The 16,266-nt window shown below is 39.6% G+C and overlaps 1 protein-coding gene across 3 annotated transcripts in view; it reads left to right on the top strand.

Annotated features, from left to right (window-relative positions):
• Positions 1-16,266, top strand: part of ETFA (electron transfer flavoprotein subunit alpha) — a 102,329-nt gene that overhangs the window by 82,704 nt on the left and 3,359 nt on the right. For all 3 annotated transcript variants that reach the window (XM_025389890.1, XM_025389889.1, XM_025389891.1), the window contains 2 exons: positions 5,264-5,329; positions 9,859-9,939. In XM_025389890.1, the coding sequence (XP_025245675.1) occupies positions 5,264-5,329; positions 9,859-9,939 (147 nt within the window). The remainder of the gene's footprint in view (positions 1-5,263; positions 5,330-9,858; positions 9,940-16,266) is intronic.

Genomic DNA, 16,266 nt, shown 5'->3' with positions numbered 1-16,266 from the left:
CACCTCTGCCATACTGCTGACTTTTCTTTTTGGTTCACGTTCTCATTGAGCATAAAATAACCTGTAAATGGTCTTGTTCTGAGCCAATAGAAGCAACACAAACACATAAGACAATGCCATTCTATCTTTAGATGTGTTGTCAGACCATGGTCCACAGTTCCCTAGTGGAGTTTATAAGAAGGCTCTTTAGTTTGTTCTATGATTATTTTGGATTTGTGCTGCCCACATGATAAACCACTAAGCCACATGTGATTATTGGGTACTTGAAATATAGTTAGTCTGACCTGAGATTACATTATTAAAATTAATTTTACCTGTTTCTTTTTACTTTAATATGGTCATTAGAAAATTTAACATTAAATATATGGCTTACAAGATATGTAAGTATAGATACATCGAATAACTCTGTTTGGGGCTTAACAGTGATGTGCGAAAATGCAGTGTAACAGAGGACAGTTTTCCCCTTAGCTTCTACACGAAATTCTGGAAAAGCAGAGCTCAGATAATACATCTTAGAATTCCAGGTTTGGGCACGTGTTTTGGGTAAAGCAGGAATGATGTTCGTATATACTTACTTTCTGAAGAAAGCAGCCAAAAACCCAATCATCCACCAGAGAACACTAGCCATGTTGAATCCACAGGTTGGTCAAATTTCTATAACAGTCTAAAGATTTCATTCCAATCATCCCTCTAATTCTCAGACATGCAGTTTTATCATTAAGCCAGGACCATTAAAACCTGCTTTAAAAGCTTGTTTTGTCTAAAGGACTAAGGAAGCAGGAAAAGATGGGGATAGATGGCAAAAGTGGGCCCCTGTTTGACAGAAGGTTAGGATTAGGGTTAGGGTTAGGATTAGGGTTATACTGTCCCCTAATCTGCTTTCTGCTGGCTTTTCCATTTCTCAGTGGCAGGTAGGAAAGTGAGGGGCTGATGAGGGACTGTAGCTCTATCACACCTCTTTTCCATTTTCCTTTATTGGATTACTGATTTTTGTGACCTTGCCATAGCCTGTAATTGTTAGACTGTGAGCTTCTTGAGGACAGGGCACAGAGAATTAGCCATCTTTATATTACCTGTAAGGTACAGTAAGAACATCAACAACAGTAAAATCAGTTACCCAGTACTGCTCAACTCTTTCCTGTTATGGTACACTTAGACAGTTATAGTATTTGTACCACGGGATTCTGGCCACCCAGTACTTCTAGTCCACACAACTCTTTTGTAAGTACTCCTGTCTCAAGTTACTTTACTGCCATCTGTTGGAAAGTTACTGTAATAAAAATACAGGGCTATAGTGACTGTTATGAGTGGTGCCCTTCTTCTGAGTTATTCAGTGTGCAGCCTGCTCAGCTGTACATGGTAGTCCTGAGACTACCCCAGGAGCCCACCTGGCCACCTAGTGGGCTGAGAAAACAAATATTTGAACAAACCTCAACCCATGAGTGACACATCAAGGTTTCTTGGGAAATCTGATACTATGCTAAGGACTGGAGCCTCAACAGTAACCCTATAAAGCAGGAGTTCTTATAATTCCAGTGTTCTGGATGAGCAATCTGAGGCATAGAGAGGTTAAATGAATGGCCCATGGTCATGCAGCTATCAGATGGCAGAACTGGGATCTGAATGGAGGCAATGAGCCTACAGAACCTAGGTTCTTAACCACAGTGATACGGTAAACCTGTTAAACCGCATCAGATGCAGCAGTATCTCAGTCCTGCTTCCCTTTCTCTCTCAGCCCACTGTAACTAGTTTAGACCTCAGCCCCTGAGTTCTTTGAGTGAGTCTATAGGTTTTGGCAAAGGAAGAGGTATTTGTGGTTTTTTTCTGCCAGTCATTGTTTGTGTTAAGGTTAAGTGCTATCCCTTCTCTATATTTCAGAATAAACTCTGGTCCTCTTCCCATCCTGTGGCTTTACTTCTCCACACAGTCCCTGTTCTTGGCATCACAGAGTGATCAACACAGACTGCTATCAGCCACCTGGGTTGATCCATTCTCTTCTAAATTCTCACTTTTGTAGATTCTAAAGCCACGAGGCCTATCTCTAGGACTATCCCTCCTTCTTTCTGTTTCTGTTCATTCCTTTAATCCCCTCCGTCCCCTGCCACACCTTGTATAACCCTTAATTGCTGTACTCCCTGGCAACATCTCTCACTTTCTCTCCAAATTATCTTACTATCTGATTTAAAAGGAAAGTGCCTCAGGGAAGGGATTGTCTTGTTATGTTGTGAAGCAGTATCTGACGTGCCCCATAAATTAGCATCTGTAGAGAGCTTTGTATATACTAATTATTATTATTATTGAAATACAAAAATGCTTTCTGAACCATGAGGAATTAGACTAAGATATTAGTCTAATTGCCTGTAGATATTTTTTAAAAAGAAGGAAAAAAGCCTCTCTTCCTGCCTGAGAGAGCTATCAGCCTCAGAGCAGCAACCAAAATCCCTGGACTTGTTCTGGGTTATAGTCTCAGTGCTGTTATGTTTATTCAGAGGACCATGTTTGCAAGACAGTAAAATAAAGCCCTGTTGGTCATGTGGATCCATTTGGACCATTTATTGTAATCAGAAAGGTAGAAATGGCCCTGGAGCACCTGCCTTCAGCGTGTTTTGGCCCAGAATCTCTTACTTCCTTAGTGACATTTACAAGTAAAGTCAATGGAGTTCATTTTTGGGGACACAGTGGGTTTTAAGTAATTTTCATTTGTATTATATTTATGTTTACTGCCAGAGTGAATCAACATTTTCATTAGCATTTTATAATGCACATTAGCATTTTATAATACAATAAGACTTGAATTTACTGTAGACGTGTATGACAGAAAGACTCATTTACAGGACGATCGGTCTTTTCCAGTGCTTACTTTGAGAATATACCTAGAAGAATGGTATCTAGCTCAATAGCTTGGTTTAAAAATCTTTATGTTAGAATTTGTTTGCCGGGTTTTTCTGAATATGAACGTTAGTATATTTTGACTAACAATTTAACAAATGTCCCTTCATGAATGAAATGCTAGTCAGAATAAACTGAGGTGACCTTAAAATTATCTATTGAAGGCTGGGCGCGGTGGCTCATGCTGGTAATCCCAGCACTTTGGGAGGCCGAGGTGGGCAGATCACAAGGTCAGGAGTTCGAGACCAGCCTGGCCAACATAGTGAAAACCCGTCTCTACCAAAAATACAAAAATCAACCAGGTGGGGTGGCATACACCTGTAGTCCCAGCTGCTCGGGAGGCTGAGGCGGGAGAATCGCTTGAACCTAGGAGGTGGAGGTTGCAGTGAGCCAAGACTACGCCATTGCACTCCAGCCTGGGTGACAGAGTGAGACTCCGTCTCAAAAAAAAAACAAAAACAAAAAAACTATTGAATTACTTGTAAATCTTAAGTAGAAAGTAGTAGAAGAGGTTTACTACTTATGCTAGTGTCCATGTGTGAGAAACAGTATGATGTCAGGGCCTTATTGCATTGTCCGACTGTGTAGGATCACAATTGACACACTGGATGCATTCAAGGTAGAATCACAGAGCATGCAATTGCTTTTTAATCCTCATCCATACTTTCTGCAGCATTCCTCCCCACCCTAAGACACAGTCTTACTACCCCAAATTGTTCTTCAGGCTTTTGGTAACTATAGAACAAGTTGATTAAAAAAACAAGCTCATCTCATTTTTAGATAATTAACTCACTTTGGGGACTAGATTGGTTCCTTTTTCAGGTTACATGGTGCTGCTCTAGGAGCAGTTGGACACTTTATGCTTGTAAAGATCAGGCCTAGGGAGTACTGCAGGGGGCTGGACAGTTCTAAGATTCAGGCTGCCAAAGAGCTGAGGGATTACCTATTATAGTGGTTCTCCAGCTCTGGCTATACATCAGAGTATCCTGGGGAGCTTTCTTTACAAGCACCAGTGCTGGAGCTGTACCTCTTCTGTTTACAACTGGAAAAAGTAAGGCCCTGAATTGACTTGTATGTGGTCATATACACTTCGGTGCTATGAAAAATCATAACATTAGGAGGCAATAACATTATTTCCAGATCCTAGTTGAAATGCTCTCTTATTTTGGATTGAGCAATTGTTAAATGAGATCATAAGCAGTGCAGAAAACAAAGTGGGACCACCTTGACACTGTCATTGGCTTTTGCAGTATCTGCCCAATAAGAAAACTAAGTATAACAGAACCACCTTCAGTGCCTTCCACATATTATTCATATCGAGGAGAGACTTTACTGTCAGTTGTGACAAAACCTTAGTGTCAGTCTGGTTACATGGTAGTTATACCTCCTACCCAGGCCAGGACTTGTTTGTTCATTTTTTGTGTGGGAAAAGGTTTTCAATTGAAGCTTTAATTATACCTGGTAAACAAAATGAAGCAGGTAAGCTCTTCTAATTAAGCACTTATTAAAGTGCTTAAAAATTTTCATAATGGAAGTGTGTTTTTATTTTCAAACATAGATACTGTAAAAATTTTAGATAAGGAGACAGAACAGTGTCAGTCATTCCCTTTGTAATTATTGAGGGCAGAGGGGCAGGAAGAGGTACAAATATCATCAACATTTACCGAAAAACTATGGTATGGAGGCCTTTTTGCTAGGCTCTGGAAACACAAAAGTTCAGCCCATGCCTTTGAGAAGTTTGTTATTTTTTATTCAGAGAGAACATGTGTGTGTGTGTGTGTGTGTGTTTAAAATCTCTTGATAGTGATTTGTATTTCTGGTTTTTCTAAATACAAAGTTTAGTAAACATATCCTTATTACCATTTTAACAAATATCTTTTTGTGATAAGGCGAACAATTAAGCCAAACAACTAAGTCAAAATTTATTTTAATATATTTGAGTATATGTGTTCATATGTTAATATACAATGTGTGTATGTTGTTAATTGTTAATGGGTACGTACAGCATGTATGGATTGTGCAGTGATGATTTCAAGTGAGTGCCACAGATGAAAAATGCTACCTTACAGGTAATTGTGAGATTGAGACACTTGATGTAAAATGCTTAACACTGTGTCTGGCACATAGTAAATGTTCAGTAGTCCTCATTATCCACATATTTATTATACCACCACTGCTATAGAAATTCACAGGAAAAAGAGAACTGTAGGTTAAGGAGATCAGAGAAAAAGGAAAGCATAATTTAAGCAATACATTTTGCCTGTGTTTTATTTAACATGACTTTTGCCTAAGACTTAAACTGCTAATAGCAAACACTTTGGAAAGTATTGTATAACATAAATACATATTAATAACGTGACCTCTTTTATTTCAGGAACTTTATATTGCTGTTGGAATATCTGGAGCCATCCAACATTTAGCTGGGATGAAAGACAGCAAGGTAATTATACATCAGTGATGCTAAAAGAAAACGTTTCCACATTTTAGGATTTGGCTTACCTTGTATGTTTCCATGTAGTTACAGTGCATGTAGTCAAGCCATTCACACTAATATGGATCTGGGAACCAAAAGAAATAAAAGCTACCGTTCACTGCCTTAAAAATTATTGGTCACAGAGGCAGTGCTGTGTCATGGAAAGAGGCCTGAACCTGAGTTATAGCTCCACTGCTAACTTAATGCATGATGAGTGCTGTCTGCAAACTCAGTTTCTTTGTCTACTAAATGTGGGTATTGAATGACGATCACTAAGGTGCCCTTCAGCTATGACAATCTGTGGATAGAAAATGTGAGGCTTAAACAATTTGATGAGGTTCTGAACGTCTAACTTATTTTTGAGGTTTTGATCCCTGATTCTCTTTCTGTCTGCTTCACTTTGGTCCTCTAACCGTCACAATCTCATATATCAGCAGGGCCCCTGTTCTTGGGTTGTTATCAAAGTATAACCAACACATTTTGGGTTGGAGCATCAGGCCATCTTAATATCTCAGTATCTCAGTAATTATCAAAAGTACAATAAGTATGGGGCTGGGCGTGGTAGCTCATGCCTGTAATCCCAGCACTTTGGGAGAACAAGGTGGGCAGATCATGAGGTCAGGAGATCGAGACCATCTTGGCTAACACAGTGAAACCTAATCTCTACTAACACGGTGAAACCTAGTCTCTACTAAAAATACAAAAAAAAAAAAAATTAGCCAGGTGTGGTGGCGGGCGCCTGTAGTTCCAGCTACTTGGGAGGCTGAGGCAGGAGAATGGTGTGAACCCGGGAGGCAGAGCTTGCAGTGAGCTGAGATTGCGCCACTGCACTCCAGCCTGGGCAACAGAGCGAGACTCCGTCTCAAAAAAAAAAAAAAAGTCAAGTGTTTCCTTCCTCTACTTATTGCCCTTTTTTTTTTTGACACGGAGTCTTGCTGTGTTGCCCAGGCTGATGTCGCCCAGGCTGGAGTGCAGTGGCCTGATCTTGGCTCACTGCTAGCTCCGCCTCCTGGGTTCATGCCATTCTCCTGCCTCAGCCTCCCAAGTAGCTGGGACTACAGGCGCCCACCACCACGCCTGGCTAAATTTTTTGTATTTTTAGTAGAGACAGGGTTTCACCGTGTTAGCAAGGATGGTCTCAATCCCCTGACCTCGTGATCCACCCACTTCAGCCTCCCAAAGTGCTGGGATTACAGGCGTTAGCCACTGTGTCTGGCCAGGAAACACTTGATTTTAACTTGCTACTTGGACTACTCTGGAAGTCCTGTGTAATGACTCTGAACATATATTTCAGAATATGACACATTAATTCATGCATAATAATGTATGGTTTGAATTATGAACTTGTCTTTCATGAAGTCAGAGATGCCGCTGACATTCCTGCATTTATCCATTCAGATGGAAGCTTGATATAAAAGATAATAAAACTTTTAACAGGCTTAACTTCTTCTAACTTGAAATGCATGCACTACCTCTTTGTAGCTTCTAAATGAACTGGCCCAAAACCAGTCAGATTTTACAGTTGGATGGTAAGTTTCTTTACTGAGCTATGAAAACAGCAGTGCCAATAGGGAAAATGTGATTGCTGCATTAAGAAAAAATAAATAAAAAGAAATTCCAGCACCAGCAGCCTTAAAGTATATTTTTAGCCAGACCAGTTCAGACATAGCTAGAATTCTGCTTCTCTAAAAATAAAAGATTCTGCCTGTCAAGAAGATACCAGTGAAAATTCTCACCCCACGCCAACAGGGCTGGACTGTGGGAAAGACACTAGGTAGTGTACGTCAGAGCAAATAGGGAACAGTTGAAGTAAGGAGACTGGTGTTGGGGGTCAGCCAAGACTTTGTATCTCCATCTAGTCAACAAATGTTTATTAAGATCGTTCCTTACACTAGAAGCTGGGAATGCTTAAATGAAAAAGGCATAGCCCTTGTTGTCACTGTCTCGTCCTGTTGTCTGTGTCGTCCGCTGTTGTCATAGCCCCATTATCTGCATAGGAGACAGTCTTTAGTTGTATTGGTTTTAAGTTCTAAAATGGGATATTAGAATGGTTTAAATCTGACAGTTGCATTCCCTACAAGCTGCAATTTTAATTAGAATTCTGGTTTAGTTGAAGGAATTCAAGATTTGATTGTTAAATCAAATCTAATGAAAGCAATTTCTGAACTAATATATAGTAATATGGTTGAGGCCACGTGCGGTGGCTCACGCCTGTAATCCCAGCACTTTGGGAGGCCGAGGTGGGCAGAGCACCTGAGGTCAGCAGATTGAGACCATCCTGGCTAACAAGATGAAACCCCGTTTCTACTAAAAATACAAAACATTAGCTGGGCGTGGTGGCAGGCACCTGTAGTCCCAGCTACTCGGGAGGCTGAAGCAGGAGAATGGTGTGAACCCGGGAGGCAGAGCTTGCAGTGAGCCGAGATTGTGCCACTGCACTCCAGCCTGGGCGACAGAGCAGGACTCTGTCTCAAAAAAAAAAAAAAAAAAAAAAAGTAATAATAATAATATGGTTGAATACAATCTATGCATTTCAAAGCTCTGTAAGAAGGAAGAACTTGAGCTTGCAAGGAGCTATTGAGAGAGCTTTGGATACTAGCAAGACTTTGTCATAGTTCTTTACAATTGGTTATTTAGAAATATTATTTTAATAATCCGAAGAACAAAAACCAGCCCACATCTTTTTTGTTAAATACTGTAGTGGTTCCTTGCCTACAGTTATATGCTCTCTCTCTAAAAATAACTTTTAAGGCAGGCATGGTGGCTCAGTGTCATTCTAGCACTTTGGGAGGCCAAGGCAGGAGGATCATTTGAGCCCAGGAGTTGGAGACTGGCTTAGGCAACATAGTGAGAACCCCATCTTTCCAAAAAATAAAATAATTATCTGAGCATGATGGTACACCCCTGTGGTCCCAGCTACTCAGGAGGTTGAGGTGGGAGGATCACTTGAGCCCAGGAGATCAAGGCTTCTGTGAGCTGATTGTACAACTGCACTCCAGCCTGAGCAACACGATGAAACTCTGTCTCAAAGTAATAATGATAATAACAATTGTTACATAGTACAGTGAAAAAAGCTTATGGATGATTAAACTCCCAGATGTCTAAGTGGCCTCTAGGAGAATAATTTACCATCAATAACTAAACAAATCTCTGCTTATTGCCATGAAGCAGGTTACACATTCCCAAAAGACAAACACGTCAATGCAAATCAACATCTTCTATTCAAAATGTTTGTTCTTGTGCCTTTGAATTTGAGGCTCATGTTTGAAACTTGTTTATTGTCTCTGACCATGCGTCTTAATGTGTGTAGCATGTTTCTCTGGATTAGCAGTTACCTGGACTATACCATGTTCCAATCTTAGACATTCTGGCATATTCTGCACATCTCTCTGAGGAACCCCTCTAAGGGAAATACACAGATGTTGGATATCATGTAGCCTGTATTTTGAGTCAGGCTACATCAAAATACTTAATGTGTTTTTTAATACCAGCTGTTTTCACCACATACAATGCCAGGTAGGTAGAAACTTAATTTTACTTCTAGAGATTTGAATTATTTTTAATCCACAGTCTTATCCTCCTGCCTCCACCTCCCAAAGTGCTGGGATTATAAGTATGAGTTACCACGCCTGGCCTGCATTTAAGAATATTTTTATAGCAAATAAGAGAAATGTTTGATAGCTTTTATAAGAGATAGAAGTAATTTGCTTGTTTTATTAATCTATTTGCTATGTACATAAGGACTTAAAGCTGTTTAACGTCCCTTAATAACAGGCTGACAAGATAGTTTAGCTTTCATATTGTTAGACTATCCCAGAATAATTTTATTTATTTTTATTTTTATTTTTGTTGAGACAGAGTCTCACTGCTGGAGTGCAGTGGCACGATCTCTGCTCACTGCAACCTCTGTCTCCCGGGTTCAAACGAGTCTCCTGCCTCAGTCTCCCAAGTAGTTGGGATTACAGGCACACGCCACCATACCTGGCTAATGTTTGTATTTTTAGTAGAGACGGGTTTTACCATGTTGGCCAGGCTAGTCTCGAACTCCTGACCTCAGGTGATTCGCCCATCTTGGCATCCCAAAGTGCTGGGATTACAGGCGTGAGCCACTGTGCCTGTCCTCCAGAATAATAATTTTTAAATAATAAATGAAGGACAAAATAGTTTGCACTACAAAGGCTGTGGATTTGGGTATGGATTTGTTACTTTTTCACCTAGAATCAGTTTTTTTTTGGTAAGTCAAAAGAAGAACTTTAAAGAAAAAATGATTTTAAACTCTTTAGTACTGAGATGGGCTAGTTGTGGGTAAGAGAGAATTTTATTACATTCCAACCCGGAAATTTCTAATAAACTTACAATATTGACACAGATGCATCAAATCTTATTTTTAGACATTTTAAGAATGTTAATATATTGTAAGGGAAGTTAAAATGGAACTATCAGTCTGTGTGGAATGTTTTCTTGGTAAAAGTCAAAACTCTTTGTTTATTTCACAGACAATTGTGGCTATTAATAAAGACCCAGAAGCTCCAATTTTCCAAGTGGCAGATTATGGAATAGTTGCAGATTTATTTAAGGTAAGCTGCTATTATCTGGATTGTCATCCGAGAAACTCTTAGAATTGGTCAGGGACGAAGCTATTAAAAGAAAACATCATGTGTTTGTGTGTCTATGTTTGTATATATACTGTTAATATATGTACACAATTTTGACCTACTTAAAGGTTAAGTTGCTCTAAGATTAGATATGTGTTGTTTATATAGAGCATTATAACTTTGCTTTTAAAAAAGAGTCCAAATTGTCTTTAAAATATCCACATGGCGGCCGGGCGCGGTGGCTCAAGCCTGTAATCCCAGCACTTTGGGAGACTAAGGCAGGCGGATCACGAGGTCAGGAGATCGAGACCATCTTGGCTAACACGGTGAAACCCCATCTCTACTAAAAAATACAAAAATTTAGCCAGGTGTGGTAACGGGCACCTGTAGTCCCAGCTACTCGGGAGGCTGAGGCAGGAGAATGGCGTAAACCCAGGAGGCAGAGCTTGCAGTGAGCAGAGATTGTGCCACTGCACTCCAGCCTGGGTGACAGAGTGAGACTCTGTCTCAAAAAAAAAAAAAATACTCACATGGTTTTTGGCATCTCATGTGCTAAGTTAATGCACAATGTGAAGTGATTCAAGTAATTTATAACCTAGAATCATATTTGGCAGGTACCCTAAAGAAATTAACATCAAACCCCCTTATTCAGGAATTTGCCAAGAATGCTAGAGCTTTTCAGAGGAGAGTAGGCACTCATATCCAGCTTATGTGACTCAATAAGAATGCTCTGCTTGCTGTGTTTGTGGGTTAATGGCCTTCCTTAGCTGATGAGTGTAGGGAGAGCACTTATTTCCTACTCCTCACACTCCACTTTTGAGTGTTCCTTCTCTCTTGCCGTTACCTCCATATTTGACCTTCCCATGAGAAAAATTACTTTCATGATATTAATTAGTGAATTACAGATGATGAGCACTTGATACTCATTTGGCCACATTTAAAGGTCATGGCCTGGTCTTTTTTCCCTGGGTCTGCCTACACGTTTCTAGGTTATCTTATGCAGAAATCACTCATGCAGGAATTGACACTCTGAAAATATAATCCAACCCTAGGAGAAGTGGGTTTGCTGGGGTAAGGAACCCCTCACGTAGAACCACAGCGAGGGGCTATGGGCCTCATGGAGAAGCTGTAGCCTGAGAACAGAGCTACAGGTGGTCCCCTCAGCAAGAGGATTGGCCTATTTCTGTGACTTCACCAGCACTGCACATGATCTAGAGGAACTAGTGACAGTGCTTGGAGAGCACATTTGTATTTTGAAGTATATGTTCATGCTCAGTGAAGGATGGAAATAGGACCCTGGAGCCAATTACTCCATGATGGCTCAGACTGCATGCAAAGACTAGGATGGGGCTCTTGCTCTGGCTCAGTGTTGGGCATACTTCCCCTCAGAAGGCCCCTGCCGCAGAGCTTAGATCTTGTCTTGGGAAAAACATTACCCCTCTTCAGTAATCCTGAAGCTCTGTATCTGGTATTTGGGGTTCAGGTAGGTCATCTGCTCGTGTTGCCTGGCCCAAGTGTGTAAGAACAAACAGTAAGGTCAGTCATTTTCCCACTAAGATGTTCCAGTGGGAAGGGGAGCTGATATGAAAAAGAGAATTTTTTTTCTCTGTATAATGATAACTTTGTTCAAGTAGTAAGAATTCAGTTCCTTACTATTGGTATGAATAGTAATATTTATGAAATAAATATTCTTTTTATTTAAAAGCAAAATTAAATACTTTCTGAACCTTATCCATGTTTGCAAGTAGATGTCTACTGTATTGCCTTTTTTCCTCAAGAGAATATTTTAATAAACTTATAAGTAATTTTGTTTAAGTTAGATTCTTCTGTCTGCCTGTGTACTATGTGTTAAAACTCACATGGCAGCTTTCATGATAAGATAAACTATTAAGCAGTTGGAAATTTTCAGTGTTCTTCCAATGGACACCTGCCTTAGGGCAGGAGCTTCTTTGTAGTCATTGTTGATGGAATGGGGTCACACACATTGTGGTCCTGCATTAAGGGCAGCTCCCAGGTTTGGCATGAGAATATGTGTGTGTGTGTGTGTGTGGACACAGAGGTATCTCAGTGAGAAAGAGTCCTAAGACAGTGAAGTGGAACGAGGCCTTAAAAATCATCTAGTCAGCTGACTTCTAGTTTCAGGCTCCTTTTGTATTTTAGGAAGCCCGCTTTGGACTAGAGAGAGACTTCAGACAAAGATACTGTGTTTATTTGCTTTTAGCTAGAATTGTATTAAGGCAATGACTATCTCATACAGCTTAGAAGTTCTGAAGTACATGGCCAGGAGTGGTGGCTCACACCTGCAATCCCAGCACTTTGGGAGGCTGAGGTGGGCGGATCACCTGAGCTCAGGAGTTTGAGACCAGCCTGGGCAAGATGGTGAAACCCTGTCTCTACTAAAAATGTGAAAAATTAGCCAAGCATGGTGATGCATGCCTGTAATCCCAGCTACTAGAGAGGCTAGGGCACAAGAATCACTTGAGCCTGGGAGGCAGAGTTTGCAGTGAGCCAAGATGGTGCCACTGGACTCCAGCCTGGGCAACAGAGCAAGAATCTGTCTCAAAAAAATAAAAATAGGCCGGGCACGGTGGCTCACGCCTGTAATCCCAGCACTTTGGGAGGCCGAGACGGGCGGATCACGAGGTCAGGAGATCAAGACCATCCTGACTAACACGGTAAAACCCCGTCTCTACTAAAAATACAAAAATTAGCCGGGGGCGGTGGCAGGCGCCTGTAGTCTCAGTTACACGGGAGGCTGAGGCAAGAGAATGGCGTGAACCTGGAAGGCAGAGCTTGCAGTGAGTGGAGATCGCACCACTGCACTCCAGCCTGGGCGACAGAGCGAGACTCTGTCTCAAAAAAATAAATAAATAAAATTTAAAAAAATAAAAATAAAGTTCTGAAGTACAGTTATATATATATTTGATTAATACAAAAGTAGAGAAGTTAATCAGTCCTTTAAAAGTGCAGTTTGGGAGGCCAGGCACAATGGCTTATGCCTGTAATCCCAGCACTTTGGAAGGCTGAGGAAAGGTGGATCACTTGAGTCCAGAAGTAGGACACCAGCCTGGGCAACATGGTGAAACCCCATCTCTACAAAAAATACAAAAATTAGCCAGGTCTGGTGACATGTGCCTGTGGTCCCAGCTACTGGGGAGACTGAGGTAAGAGGATCACGTGAGCCCAGGAGATTGAGACTGCAGTGAGCCATGATTATACCACTGCACTTTGGCCTGGGCAACAGAGTAAGACCCTGTCTCAAAAAAAAAAAAAAATCAGTTGGGGGGGAAAAAAACTACAGATTATAAAAATACTAAACATATGGCAGACTCCTGTTTGTTACTGTGTGAGTAACACAAGCCAGGTACATTCTTTTTAAGTTGCCTGTTCCAGAGAGATGTGATTTGGGACAATCAGCAGGTTATGGGCACAACTAAGCCAGGGTCCTGCTTCTGTTCCCCCTCTTTCTCATCTCTCTGCCTCTCTGGCTCAGCAGGTACTACAGCTGAGTGGCTCACTACTACTATTGTGTACCTTGGATAAGGTGCAGTAAAAAGAATCGCACCTTTGACAGACTCTAGGAACCTACAGAGTACGCATCAAGTCGTTTTCTCAGCTGAAATCAGAATGAGCACATTGTAGGTGAATACTGTAGTAATTCTGACAGAAGAGTGCAGACAAAGTGGTTTGGTGAATATACTCCTCACTGGAGCGACCCCAGTTTTAAAAAATCAAATATTTAAAGAAAATATTTTAAAAATAAAATATTTAATACTTTTGATTTTAAAAAATCAAAAATACAATATTTGTATAATTATATTTCTTAATGTTATATATTTTTATATTTTTAATATAATTTTTGTTATTTTTTGTATTTTATGTATTGTAATTATATAAGAAATATATAAGAATATATTTATATAATGTTAAGAAATACAATTATACAAATTATGGGTGAGAATTAGCATTATCTATTTTGGATTATGATCTAAAGAAAATGGAAGTCAAATAATAGCATACGAAAAGGACTTTTTTAGCCTAATTTTCGTGTGAAAAATTTAAATTGCAAATTGCATCATGTGTAGCATGTATATACAGCTGTTAGACTAATAATTCCCTAGGTGATATTTTGCTCACCAAGTAGAAACGTATCTGGAGTAAAAATGTATACGCATAACATTTTATTCTCTTACATTCATTGTTTTGCTTGACCCTTCAACAACCATTAGTTATAAAGGACAAGTTTTTTTTTTTTTTTTTTTTTTTTTTGGCCTTAGAAATAATATGTTATAGTAATTAAGAGCTTTAATTCCAATTCTGCCTTGGCCGCATACTAGTTAAACTATCTTGGCTAAGATTTTAATCTCTGGACGTCAGCTTCCTTGTAAGTAATGTAAATATTACACTACCTCTTTAAAGGTTGTAATGAAGATGAAATGAAATTATACTGCACCTAATACTAATAGAGTCTCTGATAAATATTAGCCTGCCTGTTCTGTCCAGGTACATAGTAGGTACTCAGTAAATGGTAAATATTATAATTGTAGTTACTGTGATAGGGCATAGGGCACCACCTATTTTTTGTTTAATATTAAACAGCTTTACTGAGATATAATTCATGTACCATAAAACTCACCATTTAAAAATGTACAATTCAGTGGGTTTTAGTATTTTCACAGTTACACAACCACTATCACACATTTCATCACACCAAAAAGAACTCCATACCTATCAGCATTCATTCCCTGTTTTATGTTCTGCATCCTCAGACCCCAGCCCCAGCTCCTGGCAACCACTAATCTACTTTCTGTTTCTATAGATTTGCCAGTCCTGTATGTTTCATATAAATGGAATTATGTAATATGTGATCTTTGTGATTGGCTTCTTTCAGTTAGCATAAGGTTTTCAAAGTTCATCCATGTTATAGCCTGTGTTAGTACTTTCTTTTTCTTGCCAAATAATATCCATTATAGGGGTATGTAACATTTTGTTTATTCATTTATCATTTGATGGACATGTTGAGTTTTTCCCCTTTTTGGCTATTAAGAATAATGCTGCTATGAACATTCACGTATGAGGTTTTGTGCAGACCTATGTTTTCATTTCTTTTGGATGGATATCTAGAAATGGAATTGCTGGGTCACCAGGTAACTCTGAGTTTAACATTTTGAATAACCGTCAGGTTGTTTTCAGAGTGGCTGCCCCCTTTTACATTCCCACCAAAAATGTGTGAGGGCTCTGGTTTTTCTATATACTCATTAATGTATGTTATTGTCTGTCTTTTTAAATATAGCCCTTCTAATGAGTGTGAGGTGGTATCTCGTGATTTTGATTTGCATTTCCCTGATGGCAAATGACTTTTAGTATCTTTTCATCTGCTTATTGGCCATTTGTATATTTTCTTTGGAGAAAGTTTATTCAGATCCTTTGTAATTTTTAAATCACATTATCTTTTTGTTCTTGAGTTGTTAGTGTTCTTTATATATCATGGATATAAGTCCCTTATTGAGTATTTGATTTGCAAATATTTTCTCCCGTTGTGTGGGTTGTCTTTTCACTTTCTTAATGGTGTCCTTTAAAGCATGAAAGTTTTAAATGTTGTCAATGCCTATGAAAAAGGGGAAGAAAAAGTTTTAAAATAAAGTTTTAAATTTTGATAAAATCCAGCTTACCAATTTTTTCTTTGTTGCTTATGCTTGAAGTCTCATATCTAAAAACCCATTGCCAGCCAGGCACGGTGATTTCACACCTGTAATCCCAGCACTGGGAGGCCAAGGTGGTTGGATCACTTGATGTCACGAGTTTGAGACCAGCCTGGCCAACATGGTGAAACCCCATCTCTACCAAAAAATACAAAAATTAGCTAGGCATGGTGGCCAGCTACTCGGGAGGCTGAGGTGGAAGAATCACTTGAACTTGGGAGGAGGCAGAAGTTGCAGTGAGCCAAGACTACAAGTATGTGCTCAAGCCCCTACTTTCAGTTCTTTTGGGTTTATAACTAGGAGTAGAATTGCTGGGTCATATGAATTCCATGTTTAGCTTTTTGAAGAACCTTCAAACTGTTTTCCATAGAAGTTGCATGATTTTACGTTCCCACCAGCAGTGCACAAGGGTTCCAGTTTTTCTGCATCCTCAGTAACACTTGTTATTTTCTGTTTTTTAATTCTAGTCATCCTAGTAGGTGTGAAGTGGTATCTCATTGTGACTTTGATTTGTGTTTTCCTAATAACTAGTGATGTTAAGCACATAAGCATATGAAAAGATGTTCACTGGCCATTCGTATATCTCCTTTAGAGAAATGTTTATCCA

The sequence above is a fragment of the Theropithecus gelada genome, chromosome 7a (genome assembly GCF_003255815.1).
Source record: "Theropithecus gelada isolate Dixy chromosome 7a, Tgel_1.0, whole genome shotgun sequence".
Classification (NCBI taxonomy): domain Eukaryota; kingdom Metazoa; phylum Chordata; class Mammalia; order Primates; family Cercopithecidae; genus Theropithecus; species Theropithecus gelada.
The sequence above is the reverse complement of the archived record's forward strand: the minus strand, read 5'-3'. Positions and strand labels throughout refer to the sequence as shown.